Source organism: Lactuca saligna, chromosome 9 (genome assembly GCF_052625555.1).
Source record: "Lactuca saligna cultivar CGN05327 chromosome 9, ASM5262555v1, whole genome shotgun sequence".
NCBI classification, from domain to species: Eukaryota; Viridiplantae; Streptophyta; class Magnoliopsida; order Asterales; family Asteraceae; genus Lactuca; species Lactuca saligna.
In genome coordinates this window covers 156,681,589-156,708,646 of record NC_136425.1, presented here as the reverse complement: position 1 = coordinate 156,708,646, position 27,058 = coordinate 156,681,589, and the positions used below count along the sequence as shown (strand labels likewise).

Genomic DNA, 27,058 nt, shown 5'->3' with positions numbered 1-27,058 from the left:
GGATTAGTAAAGGTGGTCTATCAGGGAGTCAAGACTATTTCGAGTCTTAAGGTTTCATGTAAGGAAGGGTTGGTTTCACATAGGGTGGGATTGTTTTGTTTCATGGGATTATGGACTCTTCTTCGATTTAGTTGCCTTTGAGAGGTTGTGGTATGTTCATGGTCGTGGTTGTGCCCCTCAGGATGTCAGATATACTGGGGATGGTAAGGAATGATTTTGAGGATGAAATCAAATTTAAGTGGGGGAGAGTTGTAACACCCCAGTCTTCAAGTAATTTCAAATTCATCCTTTGGGTTGTAATTATGTCATTTTTTAGTCCTTAGATTGGAAAGAAGTGGCCACGGGAAGCCCTAGGGGCAAAACGGTAATTTATGGAGCAGGAGTTGTATGTTGGGTGTACATGTGAGTACGCTAAGCGTACTAAGGAGCGCCTAATAATCTGGGTGTATGCATATGTATGCAAAGCGTATTAGTGTTTGTGTGAAACCCTAACTTTTAGGGTTTGATGAGTATTTAAGCTCATTATGGCCCTTTTTCCCCATCTTTTCAGCCTCCAAGTTCTGAAATCGTTTTTGGCAAACCCTAACTTCTCGTGTGTGTGTGTGTGTATGAGTTAAGAGTGTGTTTCTTGTATGGTTGAAGGAGAAGTTAGTGTATCAAAGGAGTCAAGGAAGGAAGCAAGCTTGTAGATCTGGGATTATCATCTTCTTGGGAAGCTTCAGGAGCTATAAAGCTTTTACCTCTATGCTTGGATTGTTTAGATCTTGTTTTGGTGGCTTTTTGGTGTTCTTCTTGTCCCAAAAGTCCCATTGTTATGCAGGCATTGTTTTGGACGTTTTGAGTTGTCCTTTTAAACCCTAGGAAGGGTTCTAAGTTATAAAAAGGAGGTCCATTTGGTTGGTTTGGCTTCATGTTGCTAATAGGAGGTCTTAATGGATTAAGACCATGCATTAAGCCCTTTTTAGACGACCAAAGTCTTACAGTTTGAGACTTTATGGTTCTTTAGTGTTTTTGAGCCATGGATCTAAAATTTGCGCTTAAGTGGATAAGCCATTAAGCACATACTGGACTTTTGGATCAGCGAGGGTATGCCCTGCGTAGGGAGGATTACGCCTCGCGTACTTGGTCAGCCTCCCCGTAACTTGTTCAATGCGAGGTCTCGTGTATGCAAAGTGTACCTACGACGTACGCGACTGTTTTTCGGCTCCTTTTGCTTTAGGCTTTGGGTATTGGGCCATCTGTTGGCATTTGATACTTGGGCCCTAATGGACTATCTGGATAAGTTTGTTTTAGGCGAATAAAAGGATCGGACCTTGGATAAGGCCCCATAAGGAGTTGGGCTCAATTTGAAAAAATGGGCTAAGTGTGTGCCTTAAGGTAATTTGAGCCTTTTTGGATCAAGATTCAGGTTTGGTTTGCTTTGGATTGTGTTGGGTCGTCTGGGATTTTATGCTTTGGGCATTTGGCTTGCTGGATCTTCTTGAGTGAAAGCCTAATTCGGAAAATTAGGCCATAATTGGACTTAAGGAGTTTATTTCGATATTAGGTATTTTGTCATCTACTTTGGGCCATGGTTGAGGAAGGGTAAACATGTCTTTTACCCTAAATTGGACTCGTAGTATGAGTCAGCGACTAGATGTTGATGGACTGTCCTTTTGGTATCTGTCAGCGAGTGTGTAATAGCAGATCTGCAGTTAGAGGTTATTCATGGAATCAACTATTGATAGGGTGTTGTCTTGATGTGGCGGTTCGGGATTTGGTAGCTAATAGCTAGGGATTATTCGTGTGATCGGCAGTTCAAGGTTAGTCTTCCTTAATATACTTTCGGGTCGAAGGCACCAAGGCTGGCCCATTGGTTGGATAACCTGATATTGCTGATATGCTGAGTATGATATAGTATTGCATGCTATTCTGGTAGATTGGTGGGACTACCTATAATACTATTTGCACGATTATTTGTATATGTTGTTATCTATCGGCATAGTATGTTGGGTTGAGGTTGTACTGCTTCGTGTTGTAGCCAACAAACCCTATAGCATTCCAGATATAAGCTGAGGGCCAGGTAGGGCATGCCAAAATCATATTGAGGGCTTAATAGCATTCCATATATGAGCTGAGGGCTAGGTACGACATGCGAGACTCATACTGAGGCCTTAATAGCATTCCAGATACGAGCTGAGGACCTGGTTGGTATGCTAGACTGGTGATGTAGGCTTGAGGATGTTGGAGCAATCTGGATATGAGCTGAGGGCCAGGAAGGGCATGCCAGACTCATAAATTCATACTGAAGGCTCATGGGCATTCCAATTACGAGCTGAGGGTCGGGTAGGGCATGTCAGACTCGTACTGAGGGCCAGGAAGAAAGTTAGACATAAGCTGTGGGCCTAGGGGGCAAGCCAGACTTATGTTGTGGGCTTAGGGGTAATCCAGTCTGTTAGTTGTGGATCCATTGCATGATGTTACTTTTGTATATATGCTATTTTTTGTGTGTTGGTACTTTGAGGGAACTCACTAAGCTTCGTGCTAACAGTTTTGGTTTATGGTTTCTGGTACTACAGTGGAACTTGGCAAAGTGAAGGCGTGACCGTACACATCCTCGCATTTTGGACTTATGATTTCTGGAAACTCTGATAATGTGAACGTTTTGAAACCTATGTTGAGAAAGGTTCTGATTTTAAAATAATGTTTTGGGATTAATGGGTTTTGTAAACACTTCTATAGAAAATGGGTTCCTTTGAAAACTTTAAATTTTATGAAAATTTAATGGATGTTACATATCAGGTAGCACAACAAGATGCCCATGTTGCTTCATGATACTCCCAAGTGCTCCAAACCTCTTCCAGATCCTCCAAACCCCCCTTTATATGATTTGTTCCTTTGTTAGACGATTCATTCCCTTCTCAAAATGATCCATTCATTTCTCACATACTCCATGAACCCCAAGTGCTCCATTGTAATCTAAGTGCTCCATGTTGGACAAGACTTCATACACCAATAACAAATTCACTTTTTAAAGATTTACTAGCATCATCATTTTGTTTGGCAAGAGTATCACCAATAAATCCTACTTTATTATGTTCCTTTAAGCATCTAAGCATAACACTTCTCCACATCCGATAGTGTTCGTACCAGTGAGTTTGAATGAAACCAAGGTGGTAATAGTATTATTAGATTGTAAATGTAAGGGTTAATACCATAAAAGCCATAAGTTTTTACACCCCAATTCTAAATTAGCCCTAAATGGATTTTTTGTGTCTAATTAGCCTAAATAGTTGTGACCCCGTTTCAAAATCGTTTTATCATTCGGTTAACAACAGGTCAAGTCACGCAGTCGGTCACCACTCTCCTATACTACTTGATCGTTCTTACACCACCAAATATCACCTTTCACAGAAACGTCTTGCATCAAAAAGCGTTTCATGTAGTTGGTCTTAGGAAGAAGAAGGGTTTGAAAAGGGTTTCTTACACCATTTTTGTATGCAAAAAAGCTTCTATTTTGAAGTTGAAAATCACTGAAGTAGACAGGTACGTGGGGCGCCAATAAGAAATTGATGTGTATGTGTGTTCTTATCTTACATAATCGAGTTCCATAGTGTCACTTACAAGTATAATTTTTCATTTTGAACAGATGGCTTCATCATCTGGAACTAAAAAGGTGAAAGGGCCTGAAAAGGTTTATGTAAGGGACGAGGACTCTGATGATGATCTCATAGTTTTCTCTTTCCTGGATTTTGCACCAGAGACCTTTAAACCAACCTCAAACCTTTCTGATGACCCATTTCTTAACATATTATGTGATGAAAATATGCTAAGGAGCACTCTTGATGGATTGGGAGATGATGATCAGGAAGTTGGTGTTAAGGATCTAGAATATGATCATATTGATGATCAAAATGACGGTGAAGTAGGTATAGAGCATAGGGTTCATGATCCAGACATACATTGGAAACAAATGAAGCCTGTAGTGGGAGAGTGTTACGAGTCCCCTTCTCAACTCAGGTTTGCATTAACTAACTATGCAATAGCTAATGGATATCAGTTGTGGTTTATGAAGAGTGATAGGCGTAGAGTGATTGCTAGGTGTGGGAAAATATATAAAAAAGACCCATGTCCCTTTAGAGTTTATGCTGCTTGGAAGTATAATGAATGAACATTTCAGATTAAATCTATATGTGACATACATCTATGTGCTAGAAATTTTAATTTTGGAACTTTGGTTAGTTCTAACTGGTTAGCCAAACATTACCTGAAGGATATTATTATGAAGCCAAAGATGACATTAACTGAGATGAAGGAAGATGTACTTAGGAAGTTTTCAGTAAATGTATCTAAGGGGCAATGTCACAGGGCTAGGACAAAGGCAAGAGAGATGATAGAAGGTAAGTTAGAAGAACATTATGCAAAGGTATGGGACTATGCTGCAGAAATCCTCAGGTCTAACCCAGGGAGTACTTGTAAGGTGGGAGTAGATTCTAATGCAAGTGGCATGAACTATTTCAAAAGGTTTTATGTGTGCTTAAAGGCTTTTAAGGATGGTTGGAATAGGGGTTGTCGACGTGTGATAGGTTTGGGTGGTTGTTTCCTAAAGGGTCAGATCAAGGGAGAACTTTTGACTGCTGTTGGAAGAGATGCAGACAATCATGTATATCCAATAGCATGGGGAGTGATTGATGTAGAGAACAAAGATAATTGGACTTGGTTTATTGAGCTGTTAGTTGCTGATCTTGACCTTGATTGTGGTAGGGGTCTTGTGGTTATTACCGATCAGCACAAGGTAAATTATACTGTAAAATTGTTTAATTATTATACATTGATAATAATTTTGTTTATCCAATGCCAGGGTTTACTACAAGCTGTTACAGAACTACTTCCATATGTTGAACATAGACAATGTGCCAGGCACATCTATGCAAACTTCAGGAAGAAATACACTGGGTTAGAGCTCAAGAACCTGTTTTGGGAAGCTACCAAAAGTACTGTGGAGGGGGACTTTATAGCAACAATGAAGAAAACCAAAGACATAACTCCCAGTGGCTATGAATGGCTGATGTCAAACAAACCACATTCTTGGTGTAGGGCATTTTTCTCTCATGGATATGCTTGTGAGGCTATAGAGAATGGCATATCAGAGTGTTTTAACTCAATGATCATTCACATGAGAAAAAAACCAATTCTAACAATGCTTGTGGAAATCAGGATTTATTTGATGAATAGGTTTTATCATCAAGCTGCTACAGTTTCTCAATGGAAAGGTGACTATGGCCCAAACACCTTAGAGAAGATTAAGGAGTTTGGAAAGCATATGATGTATGCTTATTTGATTTTAATTGTGATCTTAAGTCTATACATTTACATTACTAATTACTTATAATTTTAGGTTCTGGATAGTAATACCAAGTGGAGGGGCATTATTTGAGACAAGGCATGGATATTCAGCTTACAAGGTGGATTTAGATGCTCATTCTTGTTCATGCAGATTATGGGAGATATCAGGGTTACCATGTGTCCATGCTCAAGCTGCAATCAATTTCACACATAGAGATCCAACCGATTTTATTTCCTTTTGGTTCCATAAGGATAAGTTTATAGAGACATACAGGGACAACATCTTACATGTTAATGGAAGTAATATGTGGTCCTATACTGAATATGTGAAGCCCTTACCACCCCTTGTTAGGAGAATGCCTGGAAGGCCAAAAACAAAGAGAATAAGACATGCCTCAGAATATCAGGATTCTAAGTTCCCTACTCAAAAGGCAAAGGTTAGCAGGACTGTTAGGTGTGGGAAATGTAGGGAACTTGGTCATAATAAGCTGTCTTGTAAGAATGGAGAAGGTCCAAGTGACGCTGTCCCTAAAAGGAAAAATGGTAGACCAAAGGGAGATAGGGGAGGGAATTTAGTTGTGAACATTGCAAAGACACCAAGGAATGTAGATAAGGGAAAGAAGAAAGTTGTTGAGGAAACATCAAAAGAATTAAATGAGGGACAGAATAAAGTTGTTGATCATACATCAAAAGAAGCAAGTGAGGGAAATATGAAAGTTGTTGAGAGCACATCAAAAGAAGCAGGTAAGATGATAGATGTTGATCAGTCATTTTCTCCTTTGAAGAGAATGAAGATGATGGCAAGGAGGGGAGGTAAGATCAAATATGTAGGGAGAATAGGGGTTGTGCATGGTAGTATAAGTCAAAATGTGGCAGGTGTTGATGAAGCTGTACTTACCTGCAATGAAAAGCTTGACCATGAAGATTTTGAAACTATTAAAGATCTGCAGGCATCTGGATATGATCATGGGGAAATTGTTGAAGCTTTTAATAAGGTGTGTAGTTATAAATTTAATTATTAACACAATTTTCTTGAGCATTATGTGATAATATGGTTATGTTAATTTCTTATTCACAGTTGACAAAAGAGAGGAATGAGATGTTAGTTGAGAGTATAGTTGATGAAGAGACCAGTCAAGAAACACAATATCCGTTGGTAAGAAAAAGGAAGCCCTCAGAAAGGATTATCAAGATTAAGTTGAGAAAAGCAATACATGATCCAGATGGAGGTGGTTCAACAACTGGGAAAGCACTTACATTGGACTGATGTTGTTATGGACGGGGGGTTAATTGGACATAAATCTTTTGATAGCCCTTTTTTGTGAAAGCATCTTTTGGTAAGAAGCTTCCAATTTGTTGACAACATGTTATCTTTTGACTGTAAATTGTAGTAACATTGTCATTTTGGGAAATCATCTTTTGGCTTGTAACACAGTCATTTTGGGAAATCATCTTTTGGCTTGTAACATAGTCATTTTGGGAAATCATCTTTCTAGTTAATGCTTTTCATATTAATTGTCCCGTAGGACTATGTATTATAAGGGTATCCATATTACAACCATCAAAATGTTTTCAGATGCTATTACAACTGTGCCAAAATAAGCATCTAATACAATTTCACCTAACCAACAACTTCACAAAAGACTAAACTTAACTTCCTAACTTCCTATAATCTCACCAGCAATACAGTCCCTGTTACCAACATCATTGCAAATAGCATGACCATTATGAACATAAGCTTCATCATCAACATCAACCTCCTATTTTGATCCACATTCACCTGTTCCAACTGAGCATTACCATCAACCATACCAACCAGAGCTAAATGCATTTGGTACATGAGTTTTTGTAATCTTCACTAGGCAAAGGTGGGTCCAACCACATGAAGAACTTACACTACCTGGAAGGATCCTGCACATTTCTATGACAGATTTTCCCTTAGTCCCATAACAAAACTTTATACTGGATCAAAGAGTGAAGAACATACCTTGTAGTTGGTGCATCCCCTAAATTTTCTTCCAGGATTCTTGTCCGTCCACGAAATTGAGAAGCTAGCCTCAACACCACAACGACACAAAACCATGGGGTTGTTTCTGTTCCTGAAATTGACATTAATATTTTGAAATCCTTAAGTCATTGACCCTGTAAACCCTGTAGATGAACTAGCCACGAAGAAGTTGATGCGTGGAAGAAGAAGTCGGAGAATGTAGAAATAGAAGATGGAAGATGGGTTTCTAACGGTAAAACCCTTATTTGTAAAGGGGTAACCGGCTGAAACCGGGAAACCAGCTAACATGGTTCTAGGCAAAAGTCAACACATACATAATGGCTAATTAAACACAAAAAATCCATTTAGAGCTAATTTAGAATTGGGATGTAAAACTTATGACTTTTATGTTACATGTAGAACTACCACCACTCGGGGAGGAATAACCATTTTTAAAATATAAAAACAAACTATCAGGCAGTAATGAAGATTTGCCAAACACGATTTCCATGACAAATAGAAGTAGTAATAGAAATATATATATATATATATATATATATATATATATATATATATATATATATATATATATATATATATATATATATATATATATATATATCATATGATATACACATGTAACATGTAACGCAAATAAGAGAAGTCAATCAACAAACAAATAACTTGCGTACTCAAGACAACCAAATTCTCCCACATTTACAATCTAGGAAAAAAAAAAAGAAAAAAGAGAACAAGAATGGCTAAAAAAAGTCCCTTAATGACTTTTGAAGTACCGACTCGGTTCGGGCTTTTAGCCGCAAAACCAACGTAACAAACGACACTATTAGGCTGTGTATTCATCCTTTCCAAACAGGCAAAAAGCTAGCCAATGAATGCATGTGTTTTTATATTAAAATAAAAAAATAAATAAAAAGATAAATAATATTGAGTGGTAATAATAGCATGGTAGTGCACATTTAATCGGGATGACATGGTGAGCAACATTTTTGTTGTGGGGATGTAGTGGCCATACATCTTGGTCTTATACTCTTATACATCTTGGTCTTATACTCTTATATAGATCTTGAACAAATATCTCAACTTACACAATACCCCAAATGTTTACGGAATCTACCCTCTTCTATTAATAACCTGCATAAGATACTTGTTTAAGTTCATTTATTTTATGATAATTGTTAAGTTTATTCATTTTCCAACATAATCGTCTACACTTGGGTAGCGTTTCTCTTTTATACAGTTTTTGTAATAACACACGTCGACATATCGTTCTTGTGACTAGTTTCTTTTGCAAACAGTTCGATAGTTTGATCTACGAATTGAGATCTAGAATTGACTAGAAACATAATAATGCATATATTATTGAGTATTTAGTAAGCTGAAAAACTATTACAGAAAGTGGAAATTATACTCTGTCATGAAGAGAAAAACTATTACAAACCCTGGAAACTTTGATTGATCAATTACTCATTGCTTACCACAGGAACCCTTTCATACCCCACAATCTCCCGGAATCTCTTTGGAAGCATAAATCGACCACCAAAACGTTGCTGCAAGAACACGATCACTGCAAACGCAACACCTCCACAAGCAATGAACACATCCCAAGAAGGTGAGTAGAAATCTGCTCTTGGATTTGCATACAGATAGAACCGATGAAACTGGCGACTTATGTTCTCTTGACCCCTATAAAGATCATACGCATGAGGTAGTAATCGAACAAAAGTGTTCCCTATGTAAAACAAATAAGACAAAGCATTCCCTTTTGAAATCTTAAACATGTTAAGTACGATTTGTGGGAATAGGAATCCGTCAAGTGTTAACCCCGCATAAGACCTCAAATCACCCCAGATTGATCGGTTACTCGAGATTATGTAATCATTGTTCTTCCAATTCGTTAGAAACATCATCAATCCACCAACTATATAAACGGGAAAACAAACAACCAGAGTCCATATCTCATGATTCCATTGACTCTTTCTGTTTCCGTTGTTATCACCATTCCCAAGTTTTTTTGTCCATGTCAATTGGAGGAGACGGAATTGCAAAATGAAAGCTACCATTGTCACTATCCTCACAATCACTTCATTCACTTCAAGCAATCCACCACTCCCCTCGAATTGAATGTTTTGAAAATAACGAGTGTTTGAAAACATTGCCTCGAAATTCAACACTAAAGGAACCATGTACCCAAGTGTAAGAATCACCATCATCAAAACCGAAATCAAAGGAATCATATCCGGATTCTTTTTGATATGAAAGAGTTGAAGGACGATGAAAAGACACGAAAGTGTCCGTGAAATCAAGTCCAATATGATTTCCAAATCCGTTCTCCATATGGTTTCCATTGCTTCGAGTTTAGTGTAAGCGAGAGAAACGGCATTTAAACTGTCGAAATACAAAACATCTGTCTTTTCACGTAAGCTTTCTATGCTTCCCTTCATTAAAACACTTCCATTATTCCCATTTGTACTCGGGAATTGGAATTGCACCAGAATCTCGCAATCGAAAGACTCATTTTTCAAGTTCTTCTCGGATGAAGGTAGATTTCGACAACCAACCATACAAAGTCTTCCTGTTTCACTATCATAAAACCCCTCTGCCGATATCTCAACTCTATCATTTTTAGTTAACGGTAACGACGGAATCCCGCTTTCCGATTCCGACGTAGAATTAGCTAACATTCGGAAGCTAATCTCATAGCTTATGTTCATCGGACCGGTGTGACTGGTGGCTGCCTGCCATGGATTAAAATTTGAATCCAAAGCTTCATACGAGTTGTAGAACTGATTCCCGACAAAGATCGGAAACGCATAACCCATGGAATTCGTGTTTCTGGACTTGACAGACATGTCAAAAGTCATATCCCGACTATACCCCGACGGGTACACAACCCCTTCCCTTTTACCAACATCTGCTCGAGGGCAAATTTGTCTTACTTTCTCCAATTTTGTAAACTCATACTTTGACCCGTAATTCTCCGAACTATGATCAAAGCTTTGAAACTTGATTGGTTGAAAGTACCCGACATCATCGGCTTTCTTGGTTGACCAAATTTGACCTTCGGTGGTATGTGTGTTTTTGATTGACCGAACTTCAGGGAACCATAAGGTCAACCTGATCGAACAATCTCCAACATGAGCACTTTCCAAAGGGTCAGTTTGATTCAAGATACGACAAGCTACTATGCAAAGCTCGTTTTTTGCTCTATTCCATGTTCCATCGCCAATTAACGTTACATTTGGATTGAAAGATTGGTACCAACGGGCATAACTTGTGTTTTGCAATTCTACTAAAAAACGCAACTTTTTTTCTTCCAATGAACACTGAAACCCATACAACGACAAAAAAGGGTACCCAATACTTTGATTTTCCAACCGGTAAATCTTGAATTGATACGCTACCTTTGAACATAAGTCTAAAGATTCCATCCTAGCGACTGAATGTTCGTTTCCGTTTGCCCCATTACAATCTTCATTGGCAACCAACGAGTATTTGTATTTCAAAAGACCCACTTCAGGGAATCCCATCATTGAAATCGGCTCAAAGTAATCGGAATCATGAGGCGAAGCTAAACTCGCCAAGATTCCACCGACTAAGCTAGTATTTATATTCATAAGCTCAGGTAAATTAAGCTTCAGAACTGCATCAAGTTTCAAACGTTTACCTTTTTTGGAAAACCAATTTGCGGATCCAACCATACAAAGCTTATTGGTGGAAACTGACAAGAACCCATCTAAGTTAAACACCAATGGACGATCAAATCGTGAATGGTTAGATTGGAAATGGTATATATTTGATGAAGCGAAAGTTAATTGAGCTTGGGTTTTGTATGTGTTGGAGGTGTTTGTTTTGAAGATTCTATTTTTGGGTCTAAATTGGATGAATCTTTGTGAGAGTGAATCTGGGTCGAGAATGTTTTGAGCGCCGGTGTAATGACTGGTTAAGGTTTTGAGAGATGGGAATCGGGTGTATGTGATGGTGGTCGGAATGGCTTCGGGAACGAAGGAATTGCAGTGATCGGAATAGGAGATTGTTTTAGTTGAGGAAACGACTGTTGTAACAAGGATGAAGATGGTGATGGTGATGAAGGGAATGGAAAGGATTTTTGAAGGAAAGAGTGAAGGATTCATGGCTGGAATGAGTGATGGTTGATCGTTGATTATGCTTTCGTCTTATAGTGTGTTTAATTGGTCAATGGATTGTGGGGAGTGGGTCAAACTGACACCTTCCAAGAAAGAAACTACAATGGATTTTGATATAGACTGGTTTTGATCTATGGTCAGTCAACTTTAACGATTAACAGTCTTTAACTATTAAGTTGTCACAATGAATTGATGACCAGTTCATAAATAAATCATAAAAGCAAAGCACATTTAACCAAAACCAAAATCAAGGTTATAGTTGAAGCAAAAGCAAAATCACAACGTAAATTAAAAAATTAAAAGCAAATTCAGGATATTAAGATATAGGAAACAAAACTCTTTTAGGGAGGATGAAACCAGTTAAAGTTTTGAAAGAACCCGTTCATTGTTATTTGCACGAAGGAATTATTTATTTGCTTTTTTGAAAGAAAAGGTATTCAAGATATGAGATATGAATTGTAAAGAGAGAATTGTGACGTAAGAGTTTGTGTATTTATCAGTGTACTCATTACAACAATGAAAGGAATCCATTTATAACAACTGTAAATGAGCTAACTATGGTTGAATAAACTAACTATCAAGCTAACTAATTCTAACTGAATTATAACAGAATAATTAGCACGTGATTAGCACATGATAAATATTGACATCCTCCCCTGAAGTTGCACCTTGATGAATATCATGAAGGTTCAACTTGGACCTGTTATCAAAACATCATCTTCATAAACCACCAAGGCAATAAAATCATCATTTTCACCTTTTGCAAATAAGCATTGATCATGTTTCTATTGCTTAAAAGCAAAACTTATGAGCTTATTACAAAACTCAATGTGCCACTACATGTTTGCTTGCTTTAGACTATATAGAGATTTGTTTGATTTGCATAATTCCCTTTTTTTTGCCTTTGTGTAGCCTTGTGGGAGGGTCAAATATAGTTCTTCATCTAAGTAACCATGGAGGAAAGCATTGTTTATGTCCGATTGATGTATAGGTCAATCCTTTAAAGTGGACAATGAAAGTAGTATCCTTACTGTTATGATCTTTGCAGTTGCTTCCATGTATCATAATTTTCAAGAGCCACAAGTTCTGTTTCCATTGCTTTCATCTATTCCATACTTTGAAAAGCTTCATGATGAGAATTAGGTTCCTTTATCTTGGAAACAGACGTTAAGAAACTTTTATGACAATCTGTGAGTAATTCAGATTGTATGAATAGGAATGTAGGTGGAAAATGGGGTGAATAATAAGTTTTTGAACTTTGATTGTTAACTACTATGCAATGCATTATATTAATCTTGATGCCAAACTGGTTTTGTTCTTGTTCTGGTATTGTTCTCGGGAGCATTATCTGATGAATATGAAGAACTTTATGTTTGAGATGAAGAGTGAGAAATGTTATTATTGGTATTGACTTGATCATCATCACCAATATCAACATGATCTGGATCATAATCATCTGAAGGTAAGAAATCATCTTCAGGTGTTGTGAAAAACTCATCTTGAGAAGTATCATTAGAAGATGGAACAAAAGTATGGTGATCTTCACATAAATCGTCAACTCTGATATTAGGCATTACTAGCTTTATTGTATTTTCATCTTGCTTCTTTAGAAATGGAAATGTGTCTTCATAGAATACAACATCTCTAGACATTATGATCTTTTTTCTTTGAGCTCATATAATTTGTAAGCCCTTTTCCCTGGATTATATTAAATAAAGCAACACATTATAGCTGTTAATTCAAATTTGGTTTTGTGAGGAATTACATTACTATTAAAGCATAAGCCTCCAAATACTTTGACATTTGAGTATGAAGGCTCTTTCTTGTAAAGTATTTGAAATGGAGTTTTCCATTGTAATAATGGACTTGGAAGAAGATTTATAATGATTTTTTCCATAAGTATAGCATGTGCCTAGTAAGTAATTGGCATGTTTGATTATGAAAATAATGTTATAGCAAGTTGGAGCAGATGTTGGTGTTTTCTTTCAACTCTCCCATTTTGTCAGGTGCTTAAGGTGGGTGAAATGAGATCATAAGAGTGCTTAAATACGAGACACACCCTAAATATTAGGGTTTCCTTAGCTGCCAAGTACGCCCAACGTACACTGATGTGCGTCTAGCGTACTCCACGTACGCATGACGTACTCAGAAGACTATAATTACAACAATATCATTTGGGCTCCTTTGCACACTTTCTTGAACTTAAGGACCAAAATGCAACATAATAAAATTATAGGGTTGAAATTTGAAATATCTTATTGTAACGCCCGTAGATCCGGGCTAGTCAATTTAGAGGCAATAGGGGTCGAAAACAACTTTTCGACAAAAGATTATTTAGAATAAATAATCTTAACCAAGTTGTAGTATATGTCGCAAGGTTTCTATACACATAAAGAACGCCGAATCTAAGTTATAACAAAGAAGTTATGACCCGTTGAAGATTCGCGACGGAACCAGCATGGCACCGGGAAGCGTAAATAGTGAATTTACGATAGAGCGAGATTTAGCCTTAGCAATCTAAACAAAAGTCGTAGAATATGTTAAACTAAGAGCATCGATAAAAAGAACGCCCAAATCTGACTTCGTATGAGGAAGTTATGATTTTTCAAAGTTTTTGATTAATAGTGTACAGCCTGAAATTCGAATAATAGACCCAGCGGTTTTTAGCTGACACGACCTAAATAAGAATCGAAGATCTCGTTAAGAGTAGTGTAACGAGAAAGAGATGGGTGAAAATGGACGTCGGATGAAGGAGTTATGAGAATTTTACGGACCAATCCTGTCCCGGCCTGTTAACAATATAACTTTAAAAATAAAGTCAAAATTAGCCAATGGTGTCTAAACAAAAGTTGTAGAGTACGTTCCCGCCTACGCGTGGATATAAAGAACGTTAAAAACAGACCTCGTATACGAAAGTTATGATTTTTAGAAGTTAGGAAGGAAAATTGCGAAATTTGCGAGATTTGGTGACGTAGCCGGATCCTAGCCATTGCTTGATGATCACGCCTCACTTCGGATTTGCGACACATCGGCTTCTCTTATGCCCAGCGTCCGAAGCTCAGTACGCGCCGTGTACATCTGCCACCCTCGGTCCACAAGCAGCCGCGTAGCTCCAGCCGATGTACGACGCGTGTCTCGTACGAAGCCATCTGGTAGCCCAATGTGAACTACGCCCAGCGTACCTCAGAACTACGCCCGGCGTAACCGAGGCTGCTGAGGCTATAAATAGATGCGAAGATTTCCGAGTTTTTCACACCATTTCCTTTCTCTCTCTAGATTTTTTTCTCTCTCTAGGGTTTCTAACCCTCCTAAACCCTAGGTAAACCCCTAGCTCCTGAAGGAAGCCCTGAGGCTCCCGGAGTCCTGAGAAGAAGGGGTCTTTTGGTTTCGAAATGCTGCTCCGAGCAAAGCCTGGTTTTCTCTAAAATCAGTTGTAAGTGAGCTACGCTTACGCAATTTTTAATATAGCTTTTAAATAATTATTGTAATGTTATTAGGTCCTTAAAATAATTGTTTGGGCTATTATTATGAGTTATATTGAGTGTTATTTAACGCTTATATAATAATAATAATAGCTAGACTATTAATTTGTCACGGTTATCATTAGACTAAACCCTAGTGGTATTGATACTAGGTTTTATCGAAGGAAAATTGTTTTGAGAGTATCGAAGTGCTGTCCGAGTGCTGAGTCACCACCTTTCAGGTGAGTGCATAGTTACTTTCAGCTTTCACATAAATATGAAGTATTTTATATAAATTACATGTTATGTGTGCATATTATCTGAATACTCACTATCTATGCCGGATGAACATTTTTATACATGTTTTCAATGATTTAAAATGCATATGTATTTTATATCTACGATAATGTTGGGGTAAACATGGGTAGATATAATAGTTGGAATATGAGTTGAATGATGAGTTGAGAGGTTTTATAGACCACGAGGTGAGGGTGAGAGGTGGATGATGTGAGAAGCCTTTATCCCAAATAATGACCCCGTCATTCAGCAGAGTATGGATGACAACCACGGACTATTCTAGACGGTCCAGTGGAACACTAGCAGGCTCGCAACCTGTAGGTGTTGTGAACGACGTGTTCACCCGGTATACTCTAAACCTTGGTGACCATGCAGACTTGGTGCCTAAACCTTGGTGATCATGCAAACTTGATTCCTAAACCCTGGTAACTTTGCAGACTTAGTGCCCGTTGTGTAAACCGTGGCAATGATGGATTTCTTGTCGATTCCTTAGGAATGAATGAACAAGGAATAGCTAATTCTTAGGGTAGATCCTTAAGAATAAAGAAGATAATGGGGATGGGTAATTGGGTTAACTGTTTGATGATTAAACATAATAATTATTGTGGGTTGAAAACCCTATGTACTCACCAGGTTTCCAACCTGACCCACTTAGTTTGTTTATAGCACAGGTGTCGATATGAAGTGACATTACTTGAGAGATTAAAGAGATGTGTATCACTAGTGTAAATAAATGTAAGTCCGTTTATGCTTATGTTCATGTATTGACGATGACATCCCAAACATTTTAAAATGAATCAAATACGTTTCTTCAAAAATGTTTTGATAACGTATTTATCGTATTTTTCTAGGAACAAATTCCGCAACATTTTTATAAAAAGAAGTACTCTGATTTTTATAAAGCATAAATAAAATCGGTCTTTTCTGGCCGTGAAAACGAGGATGTCACACTTGTCATCGGGATGTTACACTATCTCACATGACACTATTACGGCCTCTCATTTATTATTTAACACGACCCGTTACTACCCAATCATATTGTAAAGTATCATAAAATATCTATAGTTTAATTAAGTAATAAGTATATCCTATCAGGTTACAAATATATGTTAAACACAGCAAGACAATGCACATAACATTTAAGCATTTAGAATATTTGTATCTATGTGTAAGTTGAAAGTAATTATTCACTCACTTGATAAAATTGGATGACTGACGATTTTTGTAGTGCTTCACTTCGTACTTTGAAAATCCAAAGATTTTAGTGAAAATCGGGAAAAACGCGCCAACATGACTCTAAAAATGAAAGCTCCTATTTGTCAAACATCTAGACCCCTCAAAACCTTACTAAATACCCTTAAGAACCTTAAAAAGTCGAACTCAATAATTTTGGAGGTTTCCAAAGAGAATTTGATAGTTTTTTCTGGATAAATGAGGATTTCTGAGGGGTTTATATATAGTTTCAGCAAGGGCGTGCCACGCACGAGACATAGGTGTATCGTGCATATCTGGTGTGTTGGTTCCTTTGTCTCCCTACCACATGTCTAGCTCCCGTTCACCCGCATCCTTTCTTCTAAAAGATGCTACGTGTCACCAGTTCATGGTTCCATGTGTAACACCCATATTGAGCTACACCATCTTGTCTCTTGGAAGAGGTGGCCTCCCGACATGCCACATGGTGCAATTTGGTGCTACCACACCATCTGCATAGTGTATTTTTGTAGATCTTCAGATGACCATTACGTTGGCATACGAGCTCTATTTTCGGCATTCTTTATATCCCCGGTGTCCACTTGATGTGTAACATCCATAAAATTTAAATTTTTCAAAGGAACCCTTTTTCTATAGAAGTTTTTACAAAAACCAACATTTCCAAAACATTATTTAAAAACCATAATCTATTTCAGCATAGTTTTCAAAGCATTCACATTATCAGAGTTTCCTAGAAATCAAAAGTCAAAAAACGCAAGGATGTGTATGGTCACGCCTTCACCTTGCAACGATCCACTGAAGTACCTAAAACCATAAACCAAAGCTATAAGCACAAAGCTTAGTGAGTTCCTCGAAAGTACCAACACCCAACCAGATAACATATACAAATAACAGCATGTATAAAGGGCCTTGAGCATGACTGGAACCCTCAGCCAGCCTACAGTCCATCCGGTACGCCATAAAGCCTTCACTCTTACTTGAATGCCCCACCGGCCTACATTCTGTCTGGTACGCTCACAGGACCTTCAACATGTCTGGACCGCCTCATCAACCCTTTAGCCTGTCTGGACCGTTCTTTAAGCCTCCGGCCTAACTGGTACGCGCTATTGGCCTTCAGTCTATCCAGGAAGCCCTGGATCTATTGGCCTTTAGCACAAAGCAGTTCCGCCTCAACCCAACCGCACATAACATGTCAACATATATATACCAATTAAACATATAACAAGTCAACAGACAAACGACGAGATCTTACAGATCAGTAAGCATAGAAACATCCTATCTACCATGATATCGATCTAACAGATCATAATAGCATAGCAACATCCTGTCTACCAGGACACCGATCTAACAGATCAGAACATCATAGCGACATCCTATCTACCAGGATACCGATCTAACAGATCATAACATCATACAAGCATACGATAAACCAGGATAACAAACAAAGGGCCAGCCTTGGTACCTTCGACCGATAAGTATAGTGAATAAAACTCACCTCACAAGCAGCATTTACTGATAAGATCCAACTCTCAAATCTCAGCTCCTGACTCAAATGCCTATATACACCATGTGAACATTTCCATAAAAACTCTAAAATACGCAAAATGCCCTCAAAAGTGAAACTTGGTCAACGATGGTCAAAGTGAATAGTAAAGGTCAACAGCCCATGCTGATCCGACTCGTCGAGTGTACTTATCAACTCGTCGAGTGTACTTATCGACTCGTCGAGTGTACCCAACCAACTCATCGAATTGGCTGGAAAACTCGCCGAGTTTTACCCTCTTACACATTCAGTCGTTTTTCATCAAGTCCAACGTTTCAAGATGTAGATCTAGCACCGAGGAGCTGGAAACTTACGTAAAGTTGCCAACTTTACGTTCATGCATGCCCCAAAGAGACTTGAACTCTCAAGGAAAGCTTAATGAGGGATCTTAAGCATGAAGAAGCCTAGAACTTAATAAAGTTTGCGTCTTAAAGCCAAAAGAGGCCATCAAACGTCCAGATCTAAAGTGATAACTCAATGAAATGCTCGACCCCATGAACCCTCCCAAAAATAAATCAAATATGACAATAAACTTCCAAGGAAGAGATCTAACCAATAGATGAGCAAGTTTTCGACTCTATACCTCAAAAGAGTAGCTAAACTCAAGGAGATTCTAGATCTATAGCTTTGCCTTCAATCGATGCACCACCAACTTCAAGCCCTTTCAGAAAAATGAGACCAAAGAAGCAACTTTTAAGCTCACACACCCAACTTGGTGTAAGGTGCACGAATTCTAGGGTTTCTGGATAGAGGAGGTGATTAGGGAGGCCATCAATGGGACTTAAGGCCTTTAAATAGAGTGCAACACCCTAAAAATTAAGGTTTTCATATTCATCCACAAACTCGTCGAGTTTTCCTTACAATTCATCGAGTTGATCAAAAAGATCTGTGACCCCAAAAACTTTCAACATGTTGAGTTAAGGCCAGCAAACCGACGAGTTCCAAGGAAAATTTGCCTTTTTGCTAAAAAAAATCTCATACGTGGAAATCAGGATGTTACAACTCTCCCCACTTAAATTGGATTTCATCCTAGAAATGTGTACTTACCTTTCTCATTACGCTACACATTCTTATCAACAACACAACCTGAGAAAACTATCGCCTCCCAAGTGAAGCTGGAACCATCCATTGAAAAACTTACCATCCTAAAGAAGATTGGTCCTTAAACCCTCGCAAAACCACCTCTACCTCTCCTAAAACCTAGAATCTCAATTTGACTTAACTTCCTAACAGATTGCCCGCTCTAATTCACTACCAAACCAATTCCATAAAAAGCTCAAGTTGACCTAAATACTTCCAACCCAATTACCTTGATGCTTAGAGGGACGAAATCATTGCTCATATAAAACTACAGATCATTTACAATTAAATTAGATTTCGTCACCTAATTCACCCCTTACTAACATTCATAATAAAAAACCACTCGAGGAACGCACCTGGACATCGTGCACATAAGACGACCTTCTGTAGAATATTAAAGTGTTGCATCATTGGGCTTTTTTATTAGTCCTTTTATTAAACGGATTAGGCTTGTCCTCTTGTATTTAATTCTAGCGTTAGAGTATATATGCTGTTGCATGCATCTTATTTTACTTAACTGTTTTTATTGATCTTGTAACCCTAGCATGCCTCTACAGTTGAAATTCTTCATCGAGATCTTATGAGGTGTAACTTTTAATCATTCAGACTTTGTTTGCTTATCTTTGTGTTCGTTATTTATCTGTTTGAATCTTATCGATCATTAAGGATTTTAATCCTATCAATTGGTATCAGAGAAGGAGATTGTGTAATCTATACACATCTCTTCTGTTAAAAGAAGCTTTTAGGGTTTCCGTTAATATTAAATCCTTTTAAGATGTCATCTTTGTGTTCTTGGCGCTATAATCGTGATTTAAATATTCCCCCAAGTTTTTACACGTCTGATTCATGAACAAGTTTCAAAGATCTTGTTTAAATGGTGCATGATGATTCTCAAATCACTTCTATTAGCCGCATTGGATCTACAACCAGGATTCACATTCCCTTTCCCAGCGACTATGAAGTCTAGGCACTTCACTTTGAAGATTATGTTCTACGTTTAGAGGATAATGGATACTTGATCTCGCAAGTTATCACTATTGGAAACTTTGTTCACTCTAGAACAAGAAGAGAGATTAAAACTCAGACTGACCTCAATCGACTTCTTCTTGATGTCAAAGAAGCTCCTCAAGATGAGAAACACAAACTGTAGAGCAACATCAAAGCAATGAGAATCATTAGATTCACATTGCAGACTGATATGTTTCGTCTCATTAGTACTTGTGACACTACTAAATCCATATGGGACAGGCTCAAAGAGCTTTATTCAACAAATGCATATCTGGAGCATTCTACTTAAACACTCTTGTTATCTAAATTTGGTGCATTTATACAAAAGGCTGATGAAAATCTGAGCCAAACGTTCAACTGCTTCAATCATCTTTTAAGCAGAATGATGAAGCATGGGATTCGACGAGATGTCATCGAGCAGGAAGTAACATTCATGAATGGACTAAGGTTAGAATGGATGGCAGTGGTATCGATAGTGAAAGCTCATGAACAGTTCAAAAATTACACCTTGGCAAAGCTAGTATGGATCTTGAAGTCACAGGAAAGTGAAGTTACTAAAGAAATGACAATTGTTTCAGGCATGGGTTCGTTGGATCTAGTTGCAATAGGAAAGCAAGTTAATAAGGATGATGTTGAGTCTAACCTTTCTAACTGTGAACTCACAAATGAAGAATATGCTCTAATGATGTTAAATCCTTGGAGATTAGCAAAGAAAAACTTTCCAGCCAAAAACCGAAATTGGCAAGGAAGCTATAGTTCAGAAAAGGTTAAAGAAGAAAAAGTGAATAGCTTCCATAAGGAAGAAGAGAAGAAATAGAAAAAGGTGACAGGTGATTCGGGCTATTATTGCAACTATTGTCACGGTAAGAATCATCTAGCAAAGGAATGCATGCTAAAGAGAATGAACGAGAAGAAAGAGGGAGAGGATGATGAAGCGTACCATCTTCACAAGCTTGAGGAAATCAAGTAGAACAAGAAAGCTGATAATGCTATGCCAGTTTTGGTTGTGCATGGAAATAATGATGAAAACGAGTTTGGAGGAGTTGAAGTATGGTCCAATGACTCAGAAGATGAAGAAGTCAGAAAACCAACTCATGGAAAGATATTGGTGGTAAAAAAAAAAGGAGATTCACATGTGAGTGGATGATGCTTTGTGGTGACAAATGGCATGTCACAAATGTGAGGGTACACAATGGATGATGGTCAGGGAGATGCGAATGAAAGAAGAGATGACAAATGCTTCATTGTAAAGCCTGTTCTTGCACAAATCAATGAATGTGATCAGTTGATCAATAAGGTACATTCCATTCTTGAATCTCTTAATATTCCAGTATCTAATTATGAAATTGAATTAAATAATTTAAAATTCACCTTTTCAAGTATAAGTGAAAGTTTGAAACAAACTCGCCTATCAAATGCTAACATGACCGATCAAATGAGCAGGGTATCATAAAAAAGTAAGGAGTGGCGAATATGGATTGGAAAGATTGAGTCCGAGCTTTCTAGGTCTAGGGATGAGTCTATTTATTTACAGCGAGACAATTTGAAGCTTTTTAAACAAAGAAACATTTTCTATTTAATTGCTAAGAGGCTTTATTTTAATATCACTCAATTGCATTTAGATTGTGAAATTGGTAAAAAAATTCATAAGATGATCTTGCCATTTTTAGAATTAAAGGAAGATGAAGTCTATGTTGATTGTTTTCAATGTGAATCTATTTTTTCATCCGATGAAACCTTTGAGACGTACAAAATTGGACTTGACAAAATTGAATCATACATTCAGTACGAAGATCATAAGGACATGTTGAGACAGTTACTCGATGAACATGACAAATTAAAAATCAAAACAGAGACTATACAAAAATATAATTCATTGAGTTTGAAATTGAGTTCAGACAATAAATTAAATGTTGAAAACACTTCTGAATTCGATAAGGACACTGAAATGAGTGAAATTTCCATACAAGATGAGGTTGACTGTTTGGAATTCCTTAAAAAAGAACATGAAAAGGCGAAAGCTCTCATTTCAGAAAATTCAGTTGAATTTGCTCATATTTCTCAAAATAAACCAAAAACATTAAAACCGAAACCAACTGTTTTCCCTAAGGTCTAAATTGTTCCCAATTAAGTGTTTGCCACTAAAGCACTGGACAAAAATCAAACTGTCGAATTTATGTCCCTCGTTGATGAAGACAACAAAGATGGTTGTGATGAATTCTTTTGGTTTGCACCGATAGACAATGCAGATGAAACGAAGGGTTTATCTGAAAGAACTTCCTGGAAAGTTAAAGGTAGATATGTAGCCGAACCACTAAAAAACCATTCAACATTCGAAAAGGGTAGCTCAAGTGGTACCAAGGAAGTTCAAAGCATAACCAAACCTCAGTTAGCAAAGGACGAAACTCATGAGAAGAAAGCGAAACCTCAAGTGAACATTCACAAGTCTACTATATAGCTCGCTGCGCAAAAACGTTTAAGTAATATGAAATATCAGAATAATCTCAATGAAAGGAAGAAATTTTGGCAATCCTGAAATTCCAACTTTATTCGAAATGAAAAGTCTCCAAATCAGAGTACGAAAGCTCATTCGCATGTAAATCTAAGACAGTGTTCACATTGTCACTCCTGGAAAACAAAGGCGAATTGTGTTCAAAAATCCTCTATTCTAAAGAAACATAATGAGAAACCAAATCTCATCCATCAAATGCATCACCCAAGGATGTCAAGGGAAAAGGAAACTTAGTTTCGGATCAGAATGTTCCGAACAAGAAAACGAATACTAACCCCAAGGAAGTTGAAAAGAAGTCTTTTAAGAATCAAGTCAACAACAAGCAAAAGTCACCTGATTCAAAAGAAATGAACTTGAAAATTAACAAAATCAATGTTGTTACCATCATAAGAAAAGATGAAACCACTCTAATAAAACGAACATACATGGTTGATCTTGTTGTTACTTTTCCTCTTCCTGTAAAAAGCTCACGAGGACCCAAGCAACTTTTGGGTTCCCAAATCTGCTTTATTTTTGCATGTTATATGTGATGAACAGTTTGATAGAGCATGGTATATTGATAGTGGTTGTTCGCATCACATAAGAGGAAGAAAGGAGGAGTTGAGAGAATACAGGGATCTAAAGAATGGTGGTCTCGTGAAGTTTGGTAATAATGCATTTGGAGAAATCAAAGGATATGGCATGATAACTAAGAGTGAATTCTCAATTCGCAAAGTGGCATATGTTTAGGGACTACAACACAACTTGATAACTGCTTCGCAGTTAGTTATTGGTACAGGATCAATGGTCTCGTTTGATGATGATGGTTCAAAAATTATCAAAAAGAAGACAAAAATAGTCATGTTTAAATCAAAATGCAAAGGCGAGATGCACCCATTAAATATCAATCCTATAATAGGGAAGCCTTCTATATGTCTACTTGTTAAGGCTGCTATAGACGAAAGTTGGTTGTGGTATAGGACACATTCGCACCTCAATTTTAAAGATATCAACAAGTTGGTTCTTGGTGATCATGTGTGAGGTCTTCCCCCTTTTGAAATATGAAAAGGATCATCTATGTGCTACCTATGAATTAGGAAAGCAAAGTAGGAAAGTCATCCAACAACTGTGAACACGAAGGTTATTGAGCCACTCGAACTTCTTCACATCAATCTTTGTGGCCCATCTGCAATCGAAAGTTTTGGTGGTAATAAGTATATTCTCGTAATTGTAGATGATTTTTCTCATTTCACTTAGGTGTTCTTTCTTAAATAGAAGTCTGAGGCAACTCCTAAGCTCAAATATTTTATGAAGCAAATTGAGTTACAACTGAGAAAGGTAGTTCACAATGTTCGAAATGACAACAGTCTGGAGTTCAAGAATCATTTGACGAATTTCTTACAGATAAGGGAGTATCTCACAATTTCTCTACTCCATATACTCCATAGCAAAACGGGGTCGTTGAAAGACTAAACCGTTCACTATGTGAAGCTGCTAGGACCATGCTTTCGTTCACAAATATGCCTCTTAACTTATGGGCTGATGTTGTTGCCACTACATGTTTCACTCAAAATAGATCACTTCTCAATAAAAGATTATCTTTAAATCCCTATGAAATCATCAATAAGTGAAAACCTAACGTAAAATTCTTTCATGTTTTCGGGTCCAGGTGTTTTATTTTCAATTCTAAGGAATAATGAAACAAGTTTCATGAGAAGCTGATGAATGTATTTTTCTGGGATATTCGCTGACATCGAAAGCATATCGGGTTCTCAACAAAAGATCCAAAAGTATTGAAGCAATCTATTATGTCACATTTGATGATAATTAAGTAAATAAGAATCAATCGAATGAATGTCAAGAAAAAGAGATATTTCCTCCAACGAGCCAAGTGTCCATACCATTGGCTAATCTTTATGAAGAATTCATTCTTCTATTTGATGAACCTGAAAAGGATATCTCTTCTGAAGTGAAAGCTTCTGATAACAATGTCGATGAATTGAAGAAGATAATAGATGAAGCCACGAATCAAATGAACAATCATCCACTAACTGTGAACGTGCGTCAAGACACGAGCACTCCAGTCCAGGGGGAGGATTCGGACTCCAATGCACCTCCTCAGGGGGAGCAACCAACTCTACAAGAAATAAACATTCCATCCCAAAATAAAGGGGACACCTCAATTCCTAATGAAGAAGATCGTTTGTCATTCGAGGGGGAGAACAAGGATGCAAATGACGATTCAGATGCTCAATCTGAGTTTGAAGAAGTAAACGCTGAATTGGACCCCTCTTATGATCCAAATCCTCCACTCGTCAAATGGACCATAAATCACCCGAAAACCCAAGTAATTGGTGAATCTTCTGCAGGTGTTCTTACGAGATGTCAAATAAAAGCAAAACGAACTTCTTTATACTCAAAAGTGGAATTTTGTATGTTCAATTCATTCGTGTCCAAGATAGAACCTAAAACCACCAACACTGCTCTTGATCATGTTGATTGGGTACAAGCGATGCAAGGCGAACTTAATGAGTTCGAACGAAACAAAGTTTCGGGGTTAATTTCCACTCCACCTTACGCATCAGTTGTAGGTTTGAAATGGGTGTTTCATAATAAATTTGACAAAGAATGCAATGTTATAAGAAACAAGGCGAGGCTCGTGGTTAAGGGATATTTCCATGAAGAGGGTATCAACTACGAAGAAACCTTCGCACCTATTGCAAGGTTGGAATCAATTCGTATATTCCTGGCATATGCAGCTCATAAGAATTTCGAAGTGTTTCAAATGGAAGTTAAATGTGCTTTCCTAAATGGAGAATGGAAGAGACTATATATGTGGAGCAACCACCTGGGTTCGTGAATGAAAATTATCCTGATCACTGCTATATTTTGGACAAGGCAGTCTATGGTCTGAAGCAAGCATCAAAAGCCTGGTATGAAACTCTTACTCGTTTTCATAAAATGTCCAAATTCAAAAAAAGTTTAGTTGACCTAACCTTATTTCACAAGAAAGAGGGTGATCACTTGATGATCGTCCAAATTTATGTTGATGCGATCATCTTCGGATCTACTAATCCCATCCTAACAGCTGAGTTCCGAAAGTTGATGGAAACAAAATTTGAGATGAGTTTGATTGGTCCAATTAAACTTTTCCTTGGATTACGCATTAGATAGGGACAAGAGGGAATTTTCATAAATCAGGAAGCATACACAAAGACCTTACTTGCTATGTTTGGTATGGTGGGAGACTCAAAAGTTAAGGTTCCCATGGCATTCGGAATGAAACTGACTCCATCTCTAGATAAACCAACTGCTGATATGACCCTTTATCGTCAAATGATTGGTTCACTAATGTATCTAACAGCTAGTAGACCAGATATTATGTTTTCTGTTTGTTATTGTGCTAGGTTCCAAGCCAATTCTCGCGAACCTCACATGGTGGCTGTCAAGAACATCTTCCGATATCTAAAACGAACTTCATCTTTGGGCATATGGTATCCTGCGAACTCAGGCTTCTTTGTTCAAGCTTTTTCGGATGTTGGTCTTGGTGAATGTGGCTTAGATAGAAAAAGCACAACTGGTGGATGCCAATTTCTTGATGGAAAATTGGTTAATTGGCAATCCAAGAAACAAACATGTGTATCGTTATCAACAACTGAGGCAGAATCCATAGTTGCAACTTCGTGCACATCTCAGGTCATTTGGATTCAAAGCTAGCTTTGTGATTATGGATAGAGTATGAAAAAAATCCCTCTGTATTGTGATTTTGAAAGTGCAATTCACATTTGTCACAACCTAGTGAAACCCTCATAGACGAAACATATAGCACTGAGGTATCACTTCATCAAGGATCACGTGGAAGAAGGAAACGTCAAGATACATTTCGTAAGATCGACTGATCAGTTGGCTGACATATTCACTAAGGCCCTTCCTGAAACAAACTTTAATAGAATCCTTCAAGGTCTAGGAATGATGGAAGGTGAATCAGTACCAAAACCACTTTCGCACTAATAAAGAAGTAACTACGAAATGGTGTGAACGCTCGCAGTCTTTCGCAGACAACTGTTCATCCAATATTTTCTTTATTGCTGCGAATCAATGTGAACGTTTGTAGTAGTTCACAGTTCAATGTTTATTCGTGGTTTGGTTACTTATATCCTTTTGTACTTTATGTATACTTTAGCTAATCTTTATTTCATATCATTTCTGTTTTTATATCTTTTTCAGAAAATCCCAAAATCCAAAAATAATCTATTTATTTCTATTTTATTTCTTTTCAGAAAACCAAAAATACAAAAATAAGTTTCTTGGTTTAGTTATCTGCTTAGTCACACTTGTTTAGCAGAGGTACTTTCGGTTCTTTAACCACCTTCACTATTCTCCATATATCTTCGCACTCATTCATGTAACCATTGAGACTCTCAGATATACCATTGAGGTTTATGGTTACAAAATATATGTGTTCATTATCTTAGCTTCGTACACCACGAT

The 27,058-nt window shown here is 37.5% G+C and overlaps 1 protein-coding gene across 1 annotated transcript; it reads right to left on the bottom strand.

Annotated features, from left to right (window-relative positions):
* Window positions 1–8,793: 8,793 nt before the first annotated feature.
* On the bottom strand, window positions 8,794–11,463 carry LOC145016849 (uncharacterized). The gene has a single exon (XM_078975030.1). It carries the CDS (start codon window positions 11,461–11,463, stop codon window positions 8,794–8,796), a length of 2,670 nt encoding a protein of 889 aa, XP_078831156.1.
* Between the last annotated feature and the right edge of the window lie 15,595 nt (window positions 11,464–27,058).

What these genes read in the sequence shown, in the direction of transcription:
- LOC145016849 (XM_078975030.1), bottom strand. Translation starts at nt 11,463, where the DNA reads ATGAATCCTTCACTCTTTCCTTCAAAAATCCTTTCCATTCCCTTCATC.